The sequence below is a fragment of the Cervus elaphus genome, chromosome 13 (genome assembly GCF_910594005.1).
Source record: "Cervus elaphus chromosome 13, mCerEla1.1, whole genome shotgun sequence".
Classification (NCBI taxonomy): domain Eukaryota; kingdom Metazoa; phylum Chordata; class Mammalia; order Artiodactyla; family Cervidae; genus Cervus; species Cervus elaphus.
This window is the reverse complement of record NC_057827.1, coordinates 48,681,492-48,701,697: the sequence shown is the minus strand read 5'-3', so window position 1 is coordinate 48,701,697 and position 20,206 is coordinate 48,681,492. Positions and strand designations below refer to the sequence as shown.

Below are 20,206 nucleotides of genomic sequence, written 5' to 3'. Positions count from 1 at the left end.
GCTTGTAGACACCCTGCTCACACTGTGGCTTAGCAGTAGTAACAATACCCGTATTATTTTGAGAAGGCTTAGAAGAGTTGCCTTTTCTCTGGCCAGATTTCCCTGTTTGCTCACCTTTACTCTGCCCTAGGGCCATCTGTCAGGTTTGAGCAGTCATTTTCATAATTTAATTTTTAAGAGTTCACTTAAGACTTTGCCACAATATATTATGATTTGTTTTTTAGACATAAATATGTAGAACCTAAATTTAATTGTCTAGAAAGAGTAGAGATGTTATGGTATTGTCTATACATTGAATACAGTTTAAATATTTTATTAAAGAATCACTGAGAAAAAACTGTGCCTGAAATATTTTAAGCTTTTTAAGTGGTTGTTGACATTGAGGACAAAATGATAATGTTTAAATATTTTTCTGTAAAAATGTTTTAGGTCACAAGTCTCAAAGGGAGGAATTGGATGCTATACTTTTTATTTTTGAGGTACGTACCTACCCATGTAACTTTTTTCCCAAAATTAATTTTTGGAACATACAAAGGAACATATTGAATATTAACAAGCACTGTGAATCTGCCATGCTTTTAAAAAACTGAATTCTATTGTTTAACCTAAAAAAAACACCTGTCTTAATTATTTTCTGAGGTACATTTTAGGTACAGATAGAATTAATGGTTTTATGCATTTGAAGCCACAACTGTACAATATTTACAGTATTTACAAGCAATGAAAATTTTAATTTGTGGGATGCTTACACAAATGGAGAATTTTTTTAAGAAATTCTAAAACATTCTTACTTGAGAGGGTAAATTCATGGAACTGTTACATACCTAAGGAGTTCATAGTTTCTGCTTTAACTGCTTTTCATTGAAAACTTGTATAGAATAGTTTTAAACATTTTATACATTGTTGTTCTACCACATTACTTTTTATTGGGGCAGGACAAGTTTTTACTGCTAAATAAGCAGAAGGAAATAACAACATATGATACTCTGTTAAAATTTCTCTTTTATTTTTAGCACAGTGATAAAAACGAGGGACACACATGCTTCTCAGATAACTCCTTACTCTTCATTCTGGCTTTCAAATCAAATAGTGATAGGAGTATTCCAGTCTTTATTGAGAATTTTAGTGATCAGGAAACAAGCCAGGATTAGACCTTGTGTTTTGAAAGGTGTAAAGAATTTAGAAATTAGTTTCTAAAGATGGAACTATTCTATTTACTGCTAATTAAAGATAAAATTCACTGTCTTGTATATTGACTATTTTGGTATGGTTTAGAAGAATTTAAAGCATTTGATCTCTCTCAGTTGCTGAGTTAGTCACAGCTTAAAAAAAGAAAGTTTTGGTTTTTTTTTTAAGCATTCCAAAAGAAGTAACTGGTTTGGTACCTGTTCTGCAGTTAATTTTCATTAGTCATTAACCCTGAGGAATTTGCTCATATTTACCTCCCAAAGTGTTTGCATGAATAGTTTATAGGGGAAATATTAAAGCATGGATATTTTGAGAAAGAATAAAAAAGTATGTACAGAGAAAAGATAATAATTCCTGGAAAGTATTCCTTCAGACATTTGTGAAACTATATTTAGGAAATTGAGATCATTGACTAGTTAATAGAAGCTCTTTTAGGGTATTCCTTCTATTAAGACATAATACTTATTTTTCTGTATGTAATATATGCTGGTCATTTGTTACTCTTTGAACTGAAATGTTTGTCTATAATCTATCACTAAATTTCATTAGGAAAAGTAGTGTTAAATGTAGGGTTTTTATCTTTTGGAAAAAGTACTTAACCTGTGTGCTGTTTTTGTATGTATGATGGTAACAATATCTGACTTCCACCTTTAGAGACTAATGATTTAAAAGATCAAGAACTTATCTAAATAAACTGACTTCCTTTTTCTGGAATAAAATGCATCTTTGTGGAATGTTAGTATGACACAGGATTGATATCCTGTTTTCTTCTGTGTAGTTAAGAGTATACATAATTTCTTTCATCTTTATATTACTGAATAAAAAGATGATAAAGTGTAATAGTGATAATGTAGAAGTACTTTAAGTAGTTCACAGACTTGTCTTTTTAGTTTTCTATAATTTTATCTCTTTCCATACCGCAATAAATATAATTATACAGCTGCTGGCTAAGTATGGGAGAAATGTAGGAGGGCAAGGCTGAAGAATTTTCTGTATCTTATGTGGGAATAGCACCTGTCTGTGAAGAACTTTGTGATTTCTTCTTCATTCTCTTTTATGAGAAGGACTAGAGACGATTATCAAAAGGAAGATAGAGAAGTGTAAAAACAGGCATACCATTCTTTGAACAGAATAATATGAAAGCACAAATTCTGGAAATAGGAATATGGAAGCTGGAATCTGTTTTTCCACTTTCTAACCTAAGCACATTTCTTAACCTGTTATGGCAAATGAGATCACTCCTTTTAGGATGGTTTTGAGGATTAATGAAATATCCTTTATATAAAGTGTCTATTATTTGGCCCTTACGAACATTCAATTAATGGTGACTCTAAGTAGTAATAAAATAGAGCAGCAATAATAACAAATACCATTCAGCAAGCAGATGAGTATTGAGAACATAGTTCAACAGCATAATAAGGCAGCTATTGAACTAGAATAATTCATACAGGTGCAATATGTAAAGGAAAATAAAGACAAAATTTTGAAGATATTATATGTAAGAAATACTCTAAACTTGTAGAAGTATGTATGGGTTAGCTTAACCATAGGGCTCCTGAATTAAAATTTTTTTTTCTCATACCTATAGCCATTATAATATATAAGTATCTTTGGGTTCATGTGATTAATTTAGTACAAGTATTTGATAGGATTTTTGTGAAGGCAAAATATTTCCCCTCTTAGGTTTATCAAAATAGGAGAAAGAAAAAAACTACTTGAGAAAATATCACAGATATTAGTATCTAAAAGAATTTAAAACAGATCAGTAGTTTCCACAAAGTCTAAGAATAGAAAACAAGCCTTAAAAAATATAATATTTATTCACTAAAGAGAAATATAATTTTTACATCATTGTAAAAGGTAAATTTCATCAATTTCCTGTTCCAAGACTTGGTTAGTGTAGCTTGTTTCCTGGAGTTTTCAGATACTGATCAGTATGCTAGTGCTGAAGTAGTGCCACTACCATGAGATAGCTCAGAGATGATTCTGTGTTTGTAATACTGTCTTCTGCGTAAGAAACTTTTAAAGGCTTTGTGTAATTCTTTAATTTTTCACATTGTTCAAGATGTGAACTTGTTACTTGCTTTTCATACTTTTCTTTTTTTATTCATATTGATTTTTAGAAAATTTTACAACTTCTTCCAGAAAGAATTCATCAGCGATGGCAGTTTCATAGTATTGGTAAGTAATATAAATACTATTTCACATTTGAAATAAATGATAATATTTGAACATATTCTGTAATGAGTTGGCTATTACTTGAAATGAGTTCATAGTTTATACTTTAGTAAAAATAACGAATACAGAATTAAACTTACTGGGAATATAAGATAAAAACATACATGAAGGCATGTTAAATTTCTTTGACCCACCTGTTAACTTACTCTGAATATGTTAGCAATGATGATAAACTATAAAGCCTAAAAATAAAAGTAGACTGCATCAAAGTAAATATTCTGTAATCAGAAATTGAAGAGAAAATGCAAAGTGCCAAGTAGAATAAGAGCCATGGGTTCCAGCTTTCAAAGCAAGCAGTGTAGGTTGGCAGTTTGCTCCATTAAAAAAAAAAGGGGGGAGGGAACCTGGGGTTTAGCTTACTGCTTGAAGAGCCAAAGTAGAACTTCCCAGATCAAGAAATGAAGCTGAAAAGGAAAAGGGGAAAGGAAAAAAATGCAGCCCTGCTGTGGATAACTGTGAAAGACCAAGTAGGCAGGAGGTCACAGGCTTCTCTTACAAGGAGTTAAGCCAGGATGCTGGCTGGCTTGGAGTCTGGTTCTTTAACAATCATAGCATTGCCGCAGGACTCTCTGATTCTCATTCTAAGCCTTTTTTCCCTCTTGGATGAAAAAGGAATCTGCAGGTAGGCAATTTCTGGCTTTGGTTCAGTGTCTCAATGAGAACAAAGGTGATTGCTAGTGATTCTTGTGACCTTTCTCTCGTGGTGAATACACAGCCAGCCACCATATCTACATTGTTGAGGTAGAATGTTATAGGCCTTATATTCATTTGTAAAAATTGTATTTTTTTTCTTAAAAAAGAGTCATAGATTTATTTAGGCCCTACAATTCTTAATCAGTTATATCAAATAAAATCTCTGAAGCTTTGAAACTATAAGTCATCCCAATTAGCAGTTCTGGAAACAAAAGAAACTACATATAGGATGGATATTGATGTAGAGGCTAAAAAAGACAAAATTTTAAATAATAAAGCCTTTTGAGAATAAACTTTCTTGATAAAGCTCAAGACTAAAAATGATGTGTCCTTAGTATATAAAGAACTCTGGCATCTCAGTAAGACAGATAAGTTTTTTAAATATGCAAAATATTTGCATAGATAATACACCAAAGAAGACATATTAATTGCTAATAAGCATGATAAGGTGCTCAGTAGAATAGTGTAATCCTGTTTTTTATTTTGTAATCATTAAAATGTTCTTGGTTATCCGTGAAGAAACTTCTCTAGACATCTGAACTTCTAAAGTTTTTCTCCTGAGGAATGTAGTCTTCAATCTGTAAAAGAGCTTTGCACTATCTAGTTGTCGTGATCAGTAGTATTCCAATAAATGTCCAATTGGAAAAGATACATCAATGGTCATTCTTTGTCATTAAGAATCCTTAAAAAAAAAAAAAAAGAGTAACTTGAACAACTTTACACTAACAAGTTAGGCAGTTTTTTCTTTACAATATTTATTTATTTATTTGACTGTGCTGGGTCTTTGTTGCAGCATGTGAGATCTAGTTCCCTGACGAGGGATAGAACCCAGGCCCCCTGTATTGGGAGTACGGAATCTTAGCCACTGGATCACCAGGGAAGTCCCAAGGCAGTTTTAATAAAATCAACAAATTCCTAGAAAGATACAAATTATTCAGACTGACTCAAAAAAGAATGTGCTCAGTCCCTCGGTTGTGTCCAGCTCTTTGCAACCCCATGGACTGTAGCCTGCCAGACTTCTCTGTCCAGGGGATTTTCCAGGCAGAAATAGTGGAGTGGGTTGCCATTGCCTTCTCCAGCGGATCTTCCCAGCCTAGGGACTGAACGCACATTTCCTACACTGGTGACAGATTCTTTACCACTGAGCCACTTGGGAGCCCTTGTTTAGATTACTCACTTTCAGAGCTGCTGCCAGAAAAGCTGTATTCCATTTTGCATCTCCTTGCATCTGTCGTTGTTCCCTGTTGTTGAATACTTTAAAAACAATCTACTAATTCATTTCAAATATACCATCTAATTTCTATAATTTTTTAATCTCTGGGGCACTTAAAGTAATAATTACAAATCTTCTCACACAGGAAAGTTTAACTCCAAATATCTTAAAAAGATGTAATATCAATTGGTCACAAACTCTGAGAAAATAAAGGAACTGTTCCCAGTCTATGTACATGTCTATTATTATCTTGATAATAAAGCCAGATTAAAGACCTCACAGAAGAACACAGTAGTGTTCAATATCCATCATAAACACAGAGGCAAAAATCTTTACTAATTTATTAGCAAACTAAATTTAGTAGTATGATGAAAAGACTGTGTATAAATGGTAACCAATTGGGATTTATCTCAGGGACGCAAGGTTGGTTTAACATTTGAAAAGCATTGTGTGAAAAATACGGTTAATATTAATAGAATAAATAGCAAAACCACCTGTAATGCTGACTGTGATCATACTAGTAGAAGAAAAAGCATCTGACAGAATTTACTGCCCATGCATGATTAAAAATGCTCATCAGATTTGATTAGTTTTCCACTTAAGTTCTTTTTCTGTTCCAGGGTTCAATTGGTGATACTACAATGCATTTAGCATGTATAGATTTTTTAGGAGAGCTGATTAAGACCTAGGCTTTACATAGAATTGATCTAAGAAAATGAATTTGCTCAGACACTAGGAGGGGAATTGCAAATAAATCAACACAATTTGTTGAAATAGTAAAGCTTATTTTTGTATGATAAATAAAACTTAAGCAATAGAGTCACAGTCTTAATCATTTTATATATATATTTCATATAAAAATACGTAATCTTGTTAATAGAAAGAAATAAAGATGCAAGATTAGAACAAATAGCTGTAGAGGAAATTTTGTTACTGGTATAAATTTTAAACATAGAAACAATTTCTAAATATTTTATGGATTTATAAATAAGTAGTGATAACACAAAATATTTTTGGAGATAATTAAAAACAGAATCTGGATGAGATTTCCTCTGGGGAAGGAAGGAGGAAAATGATTCAGGATGAGTTCACAGGAGGCTTCTGTTTATATAAAACATTATAGATAACATAAATAAATGAAAATTTGAAATTATAGGAAACATGAGACTGTTTAGATTTGTTCAAACTGAATGGTGGACTTCTGGTTGTTTGTGAATATTATTTCATTATTTCATTATAGGTTTGAAATATTGTATAATCACAAGAAAAAGGACTATTATAGATGGTTCTGAGTATTTTGAAAAGAAAAAGTAGTACAGGGGAAACGATTGTTGAGTTTCAGGTGTTTATTTGATTAACTATATAATTTTCTACAGTGGTTTTTATTTGTATTAGTGATGGTGAAAGTTTTTATTTATATTCTTAGTCTAAGTAAAATATATAGATTGTTGCCCTTAAATGCAATTTTGGTTTGTTTGTTTTAATAGGATAAATCATGTTTAATTCCAGTAAACCATGTGTTAAAATGGTGACTTTTTATATGCCCTCTATCCCAAGACTGTGGCCAGAGGGATGTTAAGGTCACCAAGAATAATTTGGAGGTGGCCAAGGACTTGTTTTTAAAGTGTTTTCAAGTCTACCAATAACTCTTGACATTTAGAAATGAATAAGATATGAATGTTTAAAATCATGTTTTCTTTTCAGGATTGATTTTAAAGAAACTACTACACACAGGAAACTCCTTGAAGGTATAATTAATTATATTTCTTTTTTATATTAAAAAATTTTTTTTGAATTAATTATCTTCAGCTCTGCTGGGTCTTCATTGCTACACAGGCTTTTCTCTAGTTGTGGCAAGTGAGGGCTACTCTCTCGTTGTGTCCGGGCTTCTCATTGCGGTGGATTTTCTCGTGGCTCCTAGGCTATAGAGCACAGGCTCGGTAGTGGTGGCGCACAGGCTTAGTTGCTCTGTGGCATGTGGGATCTTTCTGGACAGGAATTGAACCCATGTGTCCTGCATTGGCAGGTGGTTTCTTTACCCCTGAGCCACCAGGGAAGTCCCATTTCTGTGGGGTTTTTTTTTAAAAACTGAGTAAAACATATCATCAACTGTTCTACTTGCCTGCATCAGTGTTTTCCTAAATAAATTTGAATAATCTTCAGTTCCTTTGATTGACGTGAAATCACTTAAAAAATAGCAGCATGGTCAGCATGCGTGAGGTTGACCATGCTGTTGAAAAACTCTTGTAGTTTTACCACTGCATTTGACTCATTTGGCAGAAACATAGTCAGTTCTTGATGTCCATGGGTTCTACATCCGTACCATTTTATACATCGGACTTGAGCATATGCTGATTTTGGTATCCATGGTAGGGGAGGTCCTGGAAGCAATACCTCATAGATACTGAAGGACAACTGCAGTTTGCCCTGTGGTCCCCAGGAGATACAAATTATTAAGCTATTCAACAAATAATTCTTCATTTTACCATAGCTATCATGAGATGCAGAGGGAAGTAGTACACCTGTTAAAAATGGTTTGTTTGTTTCTTTTTTTCCTTCTTTTTCATTATCCCATTGTGCTGTTTAGAAAAGCTTCTCAGTCCAAAAGCATCTTGCTGTAAGTTAGATAAAAGTCTCATTGTAGGTACTTTTGGTGTCAAGACTTGGGTTTGCAGTACAACGGGATAAGCCTTCCTACAGCTTTGTCCTGTTTCTAACTGAACTGAGAGGGTGGCAACAGATGCCTAGCTTTGGCAGTGGCTGTTTACAAAGCATGCATGCGTGCTAAGTCACTTCAGTTGTGTTCAACTCTGTGCTACCCTGTGGACTGTAGCCCGCCAGGATTCTCCAAACAAGAATACTGGAGTGGGTTGCCATACCCTTCTCCAGGGGATTTTTCCAACCCAGGGATTGAACCTGCATCTGTTCCATCTCCTGCATTGGCAAGTGGATTCTTTACCACTAGCACCACCTGGGAAGCTCAGTTGTCTACAAAGCTGTGGTAGAGTAATATCCGAAGCTATCAGTGAGGTTAGGTTAGTGAAGAACTTTGTGTTTCGCTTGAAGATTTGGCATTTCCTTTGTTTTCTCCTTTTGTCTTCCTGAAAGAGCATTCTTCAGTTTAAATATTTATTTTCTGTGTATTGGGCATTGTTCTATTTGCTTAAAAATACAGTAATAGGCCAAATTTACCCTTTAGAAGCAAATTAAATAAATGAGATAATTTCAGGCCGATAAGCCTTTAAAGGACAAGAGCAGTGAGTTAGCAGTGAATCCGGATCCCCATGGCCATTCCTCCTTTTAGCAGTTAATAGTTATAGCAAGGAGTGGTCATTGCCCTCTCTCCTTTCTTCTTGGATTAGAGTGGCAGTGTTGGAAAGAATGGAAGTAAACAAGAAGGAAATGATTTTGACTTTTTATAAGTGAAAGTTATAGCATAAAAATTACCTGATAGCTTTAAGTAGTTAGAGACCAAGTTTATTTGTTCGGAATCCATAAATTCAGATTTATAAGTGCTAAGGGGGTCAGTAAATTGTCATGGCCAGCATTCTGTCTCGCTCTCCTGCCTGCCTGCCTTTCTTCTTCTCCTTTGCAGAGCATCAGTCTATAACCATCTTCCAGAGAATTTTGGCATGGAAGGAAGAAAATATTTCCATTTTAAATAAAACTACTGTTTTTCATTTCATTTTAGATTAGGCGGGAAGGTGTTCGGCTTTTCTTGTTATGGTTGCAAGCTCTTCAGAATAACTGTAGCAAAGAACAGCTTTGGATGTTTTCATGCTTAATCCCTGGATTTTCAGCACCGCAGTCTGAGTATGGACCTCGAACTTTAGATAATCTGATTAATCCTCCACTCAACCTTCAAGAAAGTAAGATTCATCTTTTCCATCATTATTTTAAAAATTTTGTGTAGTTAATGTATATTTTTAAATGTCTGTACATTTTTAACTGGTTAACCCAACGCCATATTTTTAAATGTAGGATTTATAAAACAAAACTCATAGAGAAAGGATTAGTGGTTGCCAGGGGCATTTGAGCAGAGTTGGGGGAGGGGTTTGAGGGTGGGCAAAATTGGTGAAGGGGATCTAGAGTTACAGTCTTCTAGTCAGAAAGTAAATAAAATAAGTCATCAGGATGTAATGGACAGCATGGGGAACTGTAGTTGATGACAACTATTGTGAATTTGAAAGTTGCTAAGAAACTAAATATTATAGTTCTTACCACAAGAAAAAAATTTTTTGTAGTTTTGGTGACAGTAAATACTTACTGGAGTGATTATTTTATACTGCGTGCAAATGTTGAATCATGTTGTACACCTGAAGCTAGTATAATATATGTCAATTATACTTCAGTAAAAAAGGTAAATAAATAAAAATTTTAAAGCATCCAGGTATAATGAGGCCAACAGATCAGGAGATGATTGCTGTTAAAAGATAGCTTGTTACTCATGGTTCCCAGGAGAAGGGTGTGTGCCACACCAAGGAGGGTGGTAAGACAGGGAAACACCAGGGTCAGTCGGGAATGGGGCATGAAGGACAGGGGTGGGTATCATGGGCAAGAGCTCAGTCAGAAGTGTGTGAAGTAGGGTGAGCATGTCTCAGACTGGTTAGTTCGGATAATTTTATTAATAGCAGGCTCTGGGGCATAGAGGTTGTCTCTGGTTATTTGGTACCTAGTCCTAGGCGTTATTAGGTTAGGGGACTAGTAGCCCTGAGTGTAAGAGCCCAACAGAGGAAGTGGTAGAGATACAGGCTCTGGATATTTAGTTTGTATTTGGAAGGCAAACTTTCAGGCCAATAGTTTTCTCTCTGTAGGAATTAGCTAGCTGTGGGAGAGGCTTTCTCACCACGGTCTGTAAGACCCCTGTTATTGTTTAATATAGGCCATTTTTACATTTAATTTTGAATTGTCATGTATCAGCTTGTATCCTTAGGTAATTTTGATGTACACTGAAGTGCAAGTATGTTTTACTTTGTGCAAAGAGTACTGTAAAAAAAAAATACATCTTCGGGCTTAATTTCTTGCCTGCTATTTACTCATAAATAGGTTTAAGAACCTGCTTATGCTAAAACAGGTGTACTGATTGTGTTGCCTGGGAAATATTTAAGAGAATTTAGCTAGTTGTGGGTTGATTTTCTTGAATTGCTTTTGTTATAATCAATGTTTTTGAATATCTGAAAAGTTTAAAAATGTGCAGGTTTCTTCTTTTTTTACAAGTGGACTTCTATAAACAAGAAACTAAAATGCTAACTTTTCTTTCTTTCTGGAAGGGAAATATTAATAGTATTTCATCCTTTGAATAAAGATGCTACCAGGGTAATCAAATTGTCCTTTAATTGATGAATAAGCATATTATTATTAATGTTTTTATAATATTCATGGAATTTTGTAGTGTACACTCTTAACCTGAATTTGAAAACATCATGAGCAGTTCTTTTTCAGGCCGTTATTCACTTTTAATCCCTGAATATCTGTCCATCCCTGTGTCACATTTCCTTGATCAGGGGTTCATGAAGCAGTTGATTATTAAAGTTGATGGTTGTTGTGATGGGCTGTCAATATGACCTTAGATTTATTTCAAGTTTCAGTCATTAGAATGTTCTCAAGCTTTGCTTATTCTTTGCTTATCCGTTTTGTAGTTAAATTTTATTTGGGTCATGTTATCATATTCTTAAATTTGTGGTTATATCAAACTTTTGTCTTGGATAGCACAAGTCACTATAGAGGAAATCACTCCACTTGTCCCCCCACAATCAGGAGATAAAGGACAAGAAGATCTTACAAGCTACTTTCTTGAAGCACTTTTGAAATATATAGTAATTCAGGTATGTGTAATCTTCTTTTATATCACCCTCCTTACTATCCTGTGGGTAGTTCATTTTCAACTCCATCCAGTTATTCTGTCATAGTAGATACTTGCCTATTTTCCTAAAGGAGGAGTAACAAATTTTTACTTCTGAAAATATATGTTAATATGCCCTTCCTGAAATAAAATCACTAGAGGGATTATGAACCTCTTAGGGAGCTGGAGAGAGAAATTTTTATAGTGGACTCTTTATACAGACAGCAAAAACAAGACTAGGAACTGACTGTGACTCAGATCGTGAACTCCTTATTGCCAAAATCAGACTTAAATTGAAGAAAGTAGGGAAAACCGCTAGACCATTCAGGAATAACCTAAATCGAATCCCTTACGACTATACAGTGGAAGTGGCAAATAGATTCAAGGGAGTAGATTTGATAGAGTGCCCAAAGAACTATGGAAAGAGGTTCGTGGCATTGTACAGGAGGCAGGGATCAAGACCATCCCCAAGAAAAAGAAATGCAAAAAGGCAAAATGGTTGTCTGAGGAGGCCTTACAAACAGCTATGAAAAGAAGAGAAGTGAAGGCGAAGGAGAAAAGGAAAGATATTCCCATTTAAATGCAGAGTTATAAAGAATAGCAAGGAGAGATAAGAAAGCCTTCCTCAGTGATCAATGCAAAGAAATAGAGGAAAGCAATAGAATGGGGAAGACTAGAGATCTCTTCAAGAAAATTAGAGATACCAAGGGAACATTTCATGCAGAGATGGGCACAATAAAGGACAGAAATGGTATGGGCTTAACAGAAGCAGAAGATATTAAGAAGAGGTGGCAAGCATCAACAGAACTATACAAAAAAGATTGTCATGACCCAGATAATCACAATGGTGTGATCACTCACCTAGAGCCAGGCATCCTGGAGTGTGAAGTCAAGTGGGCCTTAGGAAGCATCACTGTGAACAAAGCTAGTGGAGGTGATGGAATTCCAGTTGAGCTATTTCAAATCCTGAAAGATGATGCTGTGAAAGTGCTGCACTGTATATTGCCAGCAAATTTGGAGAACTCAGCAGCGGCCACAGGACTGGAAAAGGTCAGTTTTCATTCCAATCCCTAAGAAAGGCAATGCCAAAGAATGCTCAAACTACTGCACAGTTGCACTCACCTCACACACTGTGAAAGTAATGCTCAAAATTCTCCAAGCCAGGCTTCAACAGTATGTGAACTGAGAACTTCCAGATGTTCAAGCTGGATTTAGAAAAGGCAGAGGAAGAGATCAAATTGCCAACATCCAATGGATCATCAAAAAAGCAAGAGAGTTCCAGAAAAACATATACTTCGGCTTTTATGGCTACGCCGAAGCCTTTGACTGTGTGGATCACCACAAACTGTGGAAAATTCGAGAGATGGGTATACCAGACTACCCGACCTGCCTCCTTAGAAATCTGTATGCAGGTCAAGAAGCAACAGTTAGAACTGGACATGGAACAACAGAGTGGTTCCAAATCGGGAAAGGGGTACGTCAGGGCTGTGTATTGTCCCCCTGCTCATTTAACTTATATGCAGAGTACATCATGAGAAATGCTGGATTGGATGAAGCACAAGCTGGAATCAAGATTGCCGGGAGAAATATCAATAACCTCAGATATGCACATGACCACCCTTATGGCAGAAAGTGAAGAACCAAAGAGCCTCTTGATGAAAGTGAAAGAGGAGAGTGAAAAAGCTGGCTTAAAACTGAGCATTCAGAAAACTAATTTCATGGCATCCAGTCCCATCACTTCTCAGCAAATAGATGGGGAAACAGTGGAAACAGAGACTTAATTTTGGGGGGGCTCCAAAATCATTGCAGATGGTGACTGCAGCCATGAAATTAAAAGACACTCCTTGGAAGGAAAGTTATGACCAACCTAGATAGCATGTTAAAAAGCACATACATTACTTTGTAAACAAAGGTCTGTCTAGTCAAGCATATGGTTTTTCCAGTAGTCATGTATGGATGTGAGAGTTGCACTGTAATGAAAGCTGAGCACAGAAGAATTGATGCTTTTGAGCTGTGGTGTTGGAGAAGACTCTCGAGAGTCCCTTAGACAGCAAGGAGATCCAAGCAGTCCATCCTAAAGGAGATCAGTCCTGAGTGTTCATTGGAAGGACTGTTGTTGAAGCTGAAACTCCAATCCTTTGGCCACCTGATGTGAAGAGCTGACTCATTTGAAAAGACCCTGATGCTGGGAAAGATTGAAGGTGGGAGGAGAAGGGTACGACAGAGGGATGAGATGGTTGGATGGCATCACTGACTCGATGGACCCGAGTTTGAGTACCGGGAGTTGGCGATGGGGAGGGAGGCCTGGCCTGCTGCTGTCCACGGGATTGCAAATAGTCAAGACACGACTGAGCAACTGATCTGAACAGAACTGAACTTTATGTGTATATACCTTATGTGAGCCAGTTATGTTTACTTTCTAGTCTTTCATTTATAGTTAGCAGCTATGGTACTTTAAATGAAAAATCGTTTGATTTAGGCATCAACCTGACTAGAGGCAGCAATTGAGGAGGTGGACTGAGGATGCCCTTAGAAGGTGGAGGGATGTAATTTGTACTTAAACCTACTTGTACTTTTAAATTTTCTAGGTGCATGTATTATGTAAGATAACCTGTTTGTCTCTATATATGAAATGTGCATATCCTGATTGATTGAAAACACTTTTAGCATATACACATTTAATTGTTCTGAACACAAAAATTCCCTGTGTCTCAGAAACAAACATTATGAAGTTAATTCGCACCCTGAGCGGGATGGCCAGGGTTTGAATCCTACTCTGCATCTTACTGATAGTGTGACTTTTGGTAAATTACTTAACCTCTTTGTGCCCAAAGTAGAGACAAAACAATAATACATATCTCATTTTGGTGTTTGGGGCTTAAGTAATTAGTGTATAGTACTTAGAATAACCAACTATGATATAGTATGTGTTTTGTAGTGAGTAGTTACCATTACTGTCAGTATTACCAAAAAAGTCTGTTGTACTTCATGTAAATTTTTAAAATTGTTTTACTAGTTTATTAAGATACCTTTTATGTACAGTAAACTGGTAATGTTCATTTTAATGAATTTTACTACATGTAAATACCCATGAGACCATCACAACAATGAAGATAATGTATCTATCACCCCTCAAAGTTCTCAGATCCCATGGTAATCCACCCATCTGTACCTGCCTGCCACCCTTCATCATCTTGTTCCCCAGGCAACTGTTGATCTGATTTACTCTCTCTGTAGTTTGCATCTTCTGTATTTTCATATAAATGGAATCATATTGTACCTCTTTTTTTCTTTTATTTTTGGTCTGGCTTTTTTTTCCCCCCCAGCATAATAATTTTAAAAATATTATTATTGTATGTATCTACAGTTTGGTTCTTTTTATTGCTGAGTAACTTTTCAGTGTATGGATATGCTATGATCTTTTATCCAGTCATCTACTGATGGTACAGTGAATTGTTTCTAGTTTTGGGCTGTTACAGATAAAACTACTATGATTATTGGTAAATAAGTCTTTGTGTGAATACAGACTTTCTTTTCCCTTGAGTAAATACCTAGTAGTGGAATGGCTAGATTGTATGGTATGTATATATTGACTTTTTTCCAAATGGTTGTACCTTTTTATATTCCACTAGCAATGTATGAGACTATATATGGTTGCTTCATATCCTCACCGTCAGTTGATATGGTCAGTCTGTAGTTTTAGTCATTCTAAAGTTAATGTACAGTAGTATCTTGCTGTGGTCTACTCCGGGCTTTTATTATCTCCCTACTTAGATATCTTCCTCAGCCTTCTGGAGTTTTCACACCCTATATTTCACAACTCTGCTCCTTCTGACTTACTCCCCTCTACACTTCATGGATACTTTCCTCACCCCTGTGAGACTCTTGAGTCCCCACTGAGCTGCTGCCTCTGTTACACTCCCTTCACGGGTGCCTCCTGCGGTCAGGCTCTCATTGCCCGCACTTGACTGGCACTGTTTCATACCTTCCTCTCTTTCCTCTCACATAGGCCTGTTTTGTTTGACTTTTAGGCTGAATTATTCAGGAAGGGAGAAAGAGGAAAGATCACTATAATCTTTGTCAGTAGTAGAGCCGAGTTTTAAGTCAACTTTGACAGTTTTCTAGAGCACATTATAAGATTTTTGAAAAATAACATATATCATTGACCTTTGAACAATATAGGTCCCCTTATACACAGATATTTTTCAATAAATATGAGCTACACTACTGCACAAGCCACTGATGCTTGAAGCTATGAATATGGAGGGCTGACTGCAATGTTACAAATGGATATTTAAGTGCACAGAGGATCAGCGCTTCAACCCCCAGATTGTTCAGGGGTCAACTGTATAATGTATTTGCATGGCACAAGTTTTTCTGTTTACATAAACATACATATATACACAGATTTAGCCTCTTATCTTTGTAGTCTAAGTTTAGTTTATTGCTTAGGTAGCCTCTTATAAGCTTGTTTTTAACAGCTAGTATTTTTTTTTCCTCCTGGAATAATTCTAATTTTTTGTTTATTTTTAGGTAAAAAGTTTAGAATGGAAGAACAAAGAAAACCAAGAAAGAGGATTTTCATTTTTGTTTTCACATTTTAAGAAATATTATTTGCCTTATATTTTCCCCAACATCTGTAAGGAGAATAGTTTATATCATCCTGTACTTGGTGAGTAATCTTTGTAATTTTCTAAAATATTATACATAAGAGTAAAACATTCATCTGTATGAATTTAGCATTTATTACCTGCAAAAAACTTGCCATATTTAATTTGTATTGATTAATTGGAGATAGTGTACCATGATTCATACTGAATTTCATACTGAAAGTGCAATTTTATTAGTGGAGAATTTTCATTCTGAGTAAAGAGATTTATCAAAAACTTATTTCTGGGTATCACCTCTTGGAGAAGTTAGCCTACCAGGAGTATTTATGATCACAAATTAAACTTAATTCTAATGTTTGGTATCATCTTTAATCTATTCTGTAAAACTTTTTAAAGCTCCCTCGAAGGTTTGGCTTTGTATGTCTTATTCAAACTCTGTATGAATAATTACATTGTCATATATTTTGATCATATCTTGTCCAGTATTTAGTGACTGTGCCAAAATGTCTTTCGGAACCTTGAAGCTGTAACCTCAAGGTCAAATCCTGGGTTAGAAGTAGACCACTGCCATGTATAGAAGGCATTGACAGCCTGTATGTGGAAATGTCTTTTTTGCACAAGAATGTTTCTGTTTTAAACTCTGCCAAGTTTCGACAACTCACAAGCTTAGGCACAGTCATTAAGGCTGGTAGAAATGACTTAAATTAGAGTAGCAGACCTTTACCATTGAAAACAATATTTGCTTTAAAAATAATTTTTCTGTGAAAATTCTGATACTTTGTATGATATCAAAATATGTGTCTCAGACTTAGTTAATTGAAGTGAGCTCTCATTAATTTTAAATGGCTCTGGAAGTTTCTTAGAATTCTTAATGATTTTTTTAGTGATATTTTTGCACATTTCCATCTATCAGCTGTATATGGTTCAGTCTTCTAGATTCCATGCTAATATCTAGCAAATTATTTTAAAATGTATGTATGCTATTTCTTAAATCAGGATATTATCACAATGTTTTCTGAAATATTTAAAAACATAGATTTATCTAAGCATAATTCCTTTCTTATTCTGGTTTTTCATTCTGCGTAGATATCCCACAGATGAGACCAAAGCCACATTATGTCATGATAAAGAAGGATGCTGAAACCAATGAGGCAATCTATTGTACAAAGGAGCCTTTCATTAAGGCTCGTGTTATTGTCATTCGTTGGCTGGTTTCATTCTGGCTGGAGCCAAAGCCGCATACAGGACCTCATATTCCTGGGATGGAAGGTGAAGTCTTGCCAAAAAATATTCAGGTAATACACACACAGAGCAAACTTGTTAAAGTTAAAAATGGGTTTAGGGATTTGTCCACTGATTTCAGTTCCTTAGATGTAGAGCACATTGAAAACAAATAATAACACTACATTCTTTTTATAAATGTATTTTGTAAATCCAGATTTTTATAAGTACTATAGAAACAATAATTTTCTTAATGAAAAATGCAGTTTGTAAACTTGTATAGAAGATAATTTCAGTCATATACAAGTCTCAGCTTATTTATTTCATGTTAATTGTATAGTACTAAAAATATTCTAAATTGTGCAAATTATTGCAATTGGAAACAGCTTGCAATTAAATGACCTTCATAGTGCTATTTATTTTTTATTTACTTCTAAAATATTTAGTAACTTATTTTGATTACGTTGAGTCTTGTAGCACACGAGCTCAGTAGTTGCTCTGTAGCATATGGGATCTTAGTTACCCAACCAAGAATCAAAGTCACATTCCCTGCGTTGGAAGACAGATTCTTAACCACTGAACCACCAGGGAAATCCCATTCATAGAGTACTGTTTTAAAGTCCTGTCACCGTGTCATGTCCCCTCTTTTCAGGAACACTGACTCTAGAAATGTGATGTAAAGTTACACAGCTATGTAGCAGAAGGGCTAATATTTAAAATTCTGTTATTTTTAAATAAACCATTACCCTCTTTTTTCACTTGCCCCTCCTCTCAATGTGTGTTTTTTTTTTTCCTGAAATTGTCTTTATTGCAGTGATTTTCAATTTATTTTTATTTTCCTTTTCTCAGATTTCCTCATTTAGTTTTAAAAATATTTTATATGTGTGTGCTTTTTATACAACCTCTTTAAGTACTTTGAAAGTTAAGTGGAGGTATAAAGGATGTTCATTAACATTCAGAAAATTTGACTTATATTCCCTCTAGCCTTTTATTTGTCTGTAGCAGATTATGTGATGTGTTTTCCCTAAAACATTGTTCTAGGTTCTCTACAAAGAATTTTTGAATGTAGACACTCTCAAGCAGAACTATGCTTGCTGATCCCAGAATTCAATAAACTAAAAATCAAATTATTTTTTTTTAGTTGGGAAGGTGCATTTGAGATCATTTACATACTTAAAACCCTTTTATTTTATAGATAATAGAACTGAGACCAAAAATTGAATAACATACCAGAAAGTATATTATCATTCCACTATATAGTGCTACCTCTCATACTGTGGCAGTAATTTATCACTGCCTTAAGACTTTTACTTTTGCCCTAAGTTTAGCCATCATTTTCAGTCATGGTGAAAATTGTTAAATTATTAGAATGTAGAGTTTTCTAATATATATTTTATGTTAGCTTCATTTCTACTTTTTCTGTCATATTTTTTTCTGTTCCTTTGCTTTTTCTAAGAAGTTTTGCTTGCATAATCTTTGTTTATGGTAAAATAGAGATGACTTTACACATTTCAGACAAGAAACAGTCCAGTTTTAAGGTATTTGTTATTGAAGATCAAGGTGACTCCATTGGCATTATTCTTTTACCCAGTCTTAATTCGTAACTTGTTTGTGCTGCAAACACATTGAAAAACTTAATTGAATAGATGTTTAATGAGTATCACTATGTCACTTAGATATTGAGTTATTTCATTGCCATTTAATTATTTAGCATGGATTCTAAATGAAACTCTATTCCTACATTTTAACCAATGCTATAAGTTACTTATGGAATGCTTTGGATTTTGTCAGTATTTGCTATTGGAAGACAAAATATTGAGTTAAATGATTGTGATATTCTCCCCCTTTTGTTTTTATTTTAGAGAGCAGCTGCTAGTTTGGTATCCAGAGAAGAAAACAAAAATGATAATGCCGATAAAGCAGATAGAAGTGCAGAACCTGAGCAGTCTCATTCCAACACAAGCACTCTCACGGAACGAGAACCTAGCTCTTCTAGTCTCTGTAGCATTGATGAAGAGCATCTCACAGACATTGAAATAGTTCGCAGAGTTTTTTCTTCTAAAAGAAGTAACGTTAACTTTGTCACAGAGATATTTCGTCAGGTAAAATATCTCTCAATATTTCTAATTTGTAATACAAACTTTGCCTTTAATATTGAATATACTGACTTTTAGCTATTTAGAATTTATTCTTCATGAAAAATTTTTTTAAAGTTCATATTTAGTTTTTAAAACTTACTACATCTAATCCTTGAATATTTTCAGTTATTTTTTTAGTTTATAATAACTTTGGTTTAATAATTATCCCCCCAATATTTCTTCTGTTACCAGAATAATTTTCTTAGTTACTCACTTTATGATTTGAAAGTTTTCTTCCTATAATTTTTTAATAAGTTAGAGTAAAATTATTTATCTTTTACTCTAAAATTAATAAAAAGTGATTTATGAATACAGAATGTCTTTATCCTCCGCATGGAGGCTTGGTTTTGTCTTCTAAGGCATTCTGAAATTAAATTTGCTTAAGGCATATATTTTTTGGGGAATAAAATAAAGAAGAGGGAAGGGAAAAGAATAAAAGCTATTTCACATGAAGGTAGTTAGAAATTCCTAGGTGCACATTTTCAGTTACATAGAAATTTTATGGGAAAATAAACCTTTTGAAAACTAACCATTTGCTCTTAATAGCAAAGGTACTTAACTTTTACAGGTAAACATCATTGAGTTTTGTAGCTGAAGGGGATCATTCAAGTCTCACAGCAAGTAAGTGGTAGATCCTGGACTAAAATTCTGTTAGTGCTCTTTAATCTGTGCTACACTGTCTTCACATGCCAGGGAGCTCTCCAGGCAAAGCAGATTTTCATCTCCTACATGTTTGTTGATATGTAAAAGAAAGCATGAGGCAGCATTAGTTTTGTCAGTCTGAGGTAAACAAACAAGCTGTAACATTTTATCCAGCTTTGGCAGTGAGTTGCCAGCTTTAGGGTTTGGGTTGACAGGATATATGACAAGTGCAAAGGGAAAGATATTTGACAACTATGAGTGGAATTCTTTGCTTATGGGAAAATTTAAAGCTTATAGAACTATAAAGGTTTTCTGGTTCTTGAGTCGGTTTGAGTATGTTTGTTTTTGTAGGAATTTGTTCATTACATTTGTTTTTAAATGCATTCTCTTATAATCTTTTTAAATCCCTGGAGCATTTATA

General features: G+C 34.7%; 1 protein-coding gene across 9 annotated transcripts in view; it reads left to right on the top strand.

Moving 5' to 3' along the window:
- RALGAPA1 (Ral GTPase activating protein catalytic subunit alpha 1) overlaps positions 1-20,206 on the top strand; it is a 216,638-nt gene that overhangs the window by 35,789 nt on the left and 160,643 nt on the right. For 8 of the 9 annotated variants that reach the window (XM_043921232.1, XM_043921231.1, XM_043921230.1 and 5 more), the window contains exons 3-10: positions 430-479; positions 3,312-3,369; positions 7,037-7,080; positions 9,024-9,201; positions 11,042-11,157; positions 15,708-15,846; positions 16,871-17,079; positions 18,868-19,107. In XM_043921232.1, the coding sequence (XP_043777167.1) occupies positions 430-479; positions 3,312-3,369; positions 7,037-7,080; positions 9,024-9,201; positions 11,042-11,157; positions 15,708-15,846; positions 16,871-17,079; positions 18,868-19,107 (1,034 nt within the window). Of the gene's footprint in view, positions 1-429; positions 480-3,311; positions 3,370-7,036; positions 7,081-9,023; positions 9,202-11,041; positions 11,158-15,707; positions 15,847-16,870; positions 17,080-18,867; positions 19,108-19,711; positions 19,765-20,206 lie in introns of those variants that run through there. The other variant, XM_043921235.1, reaches the window with a different exon arrangement.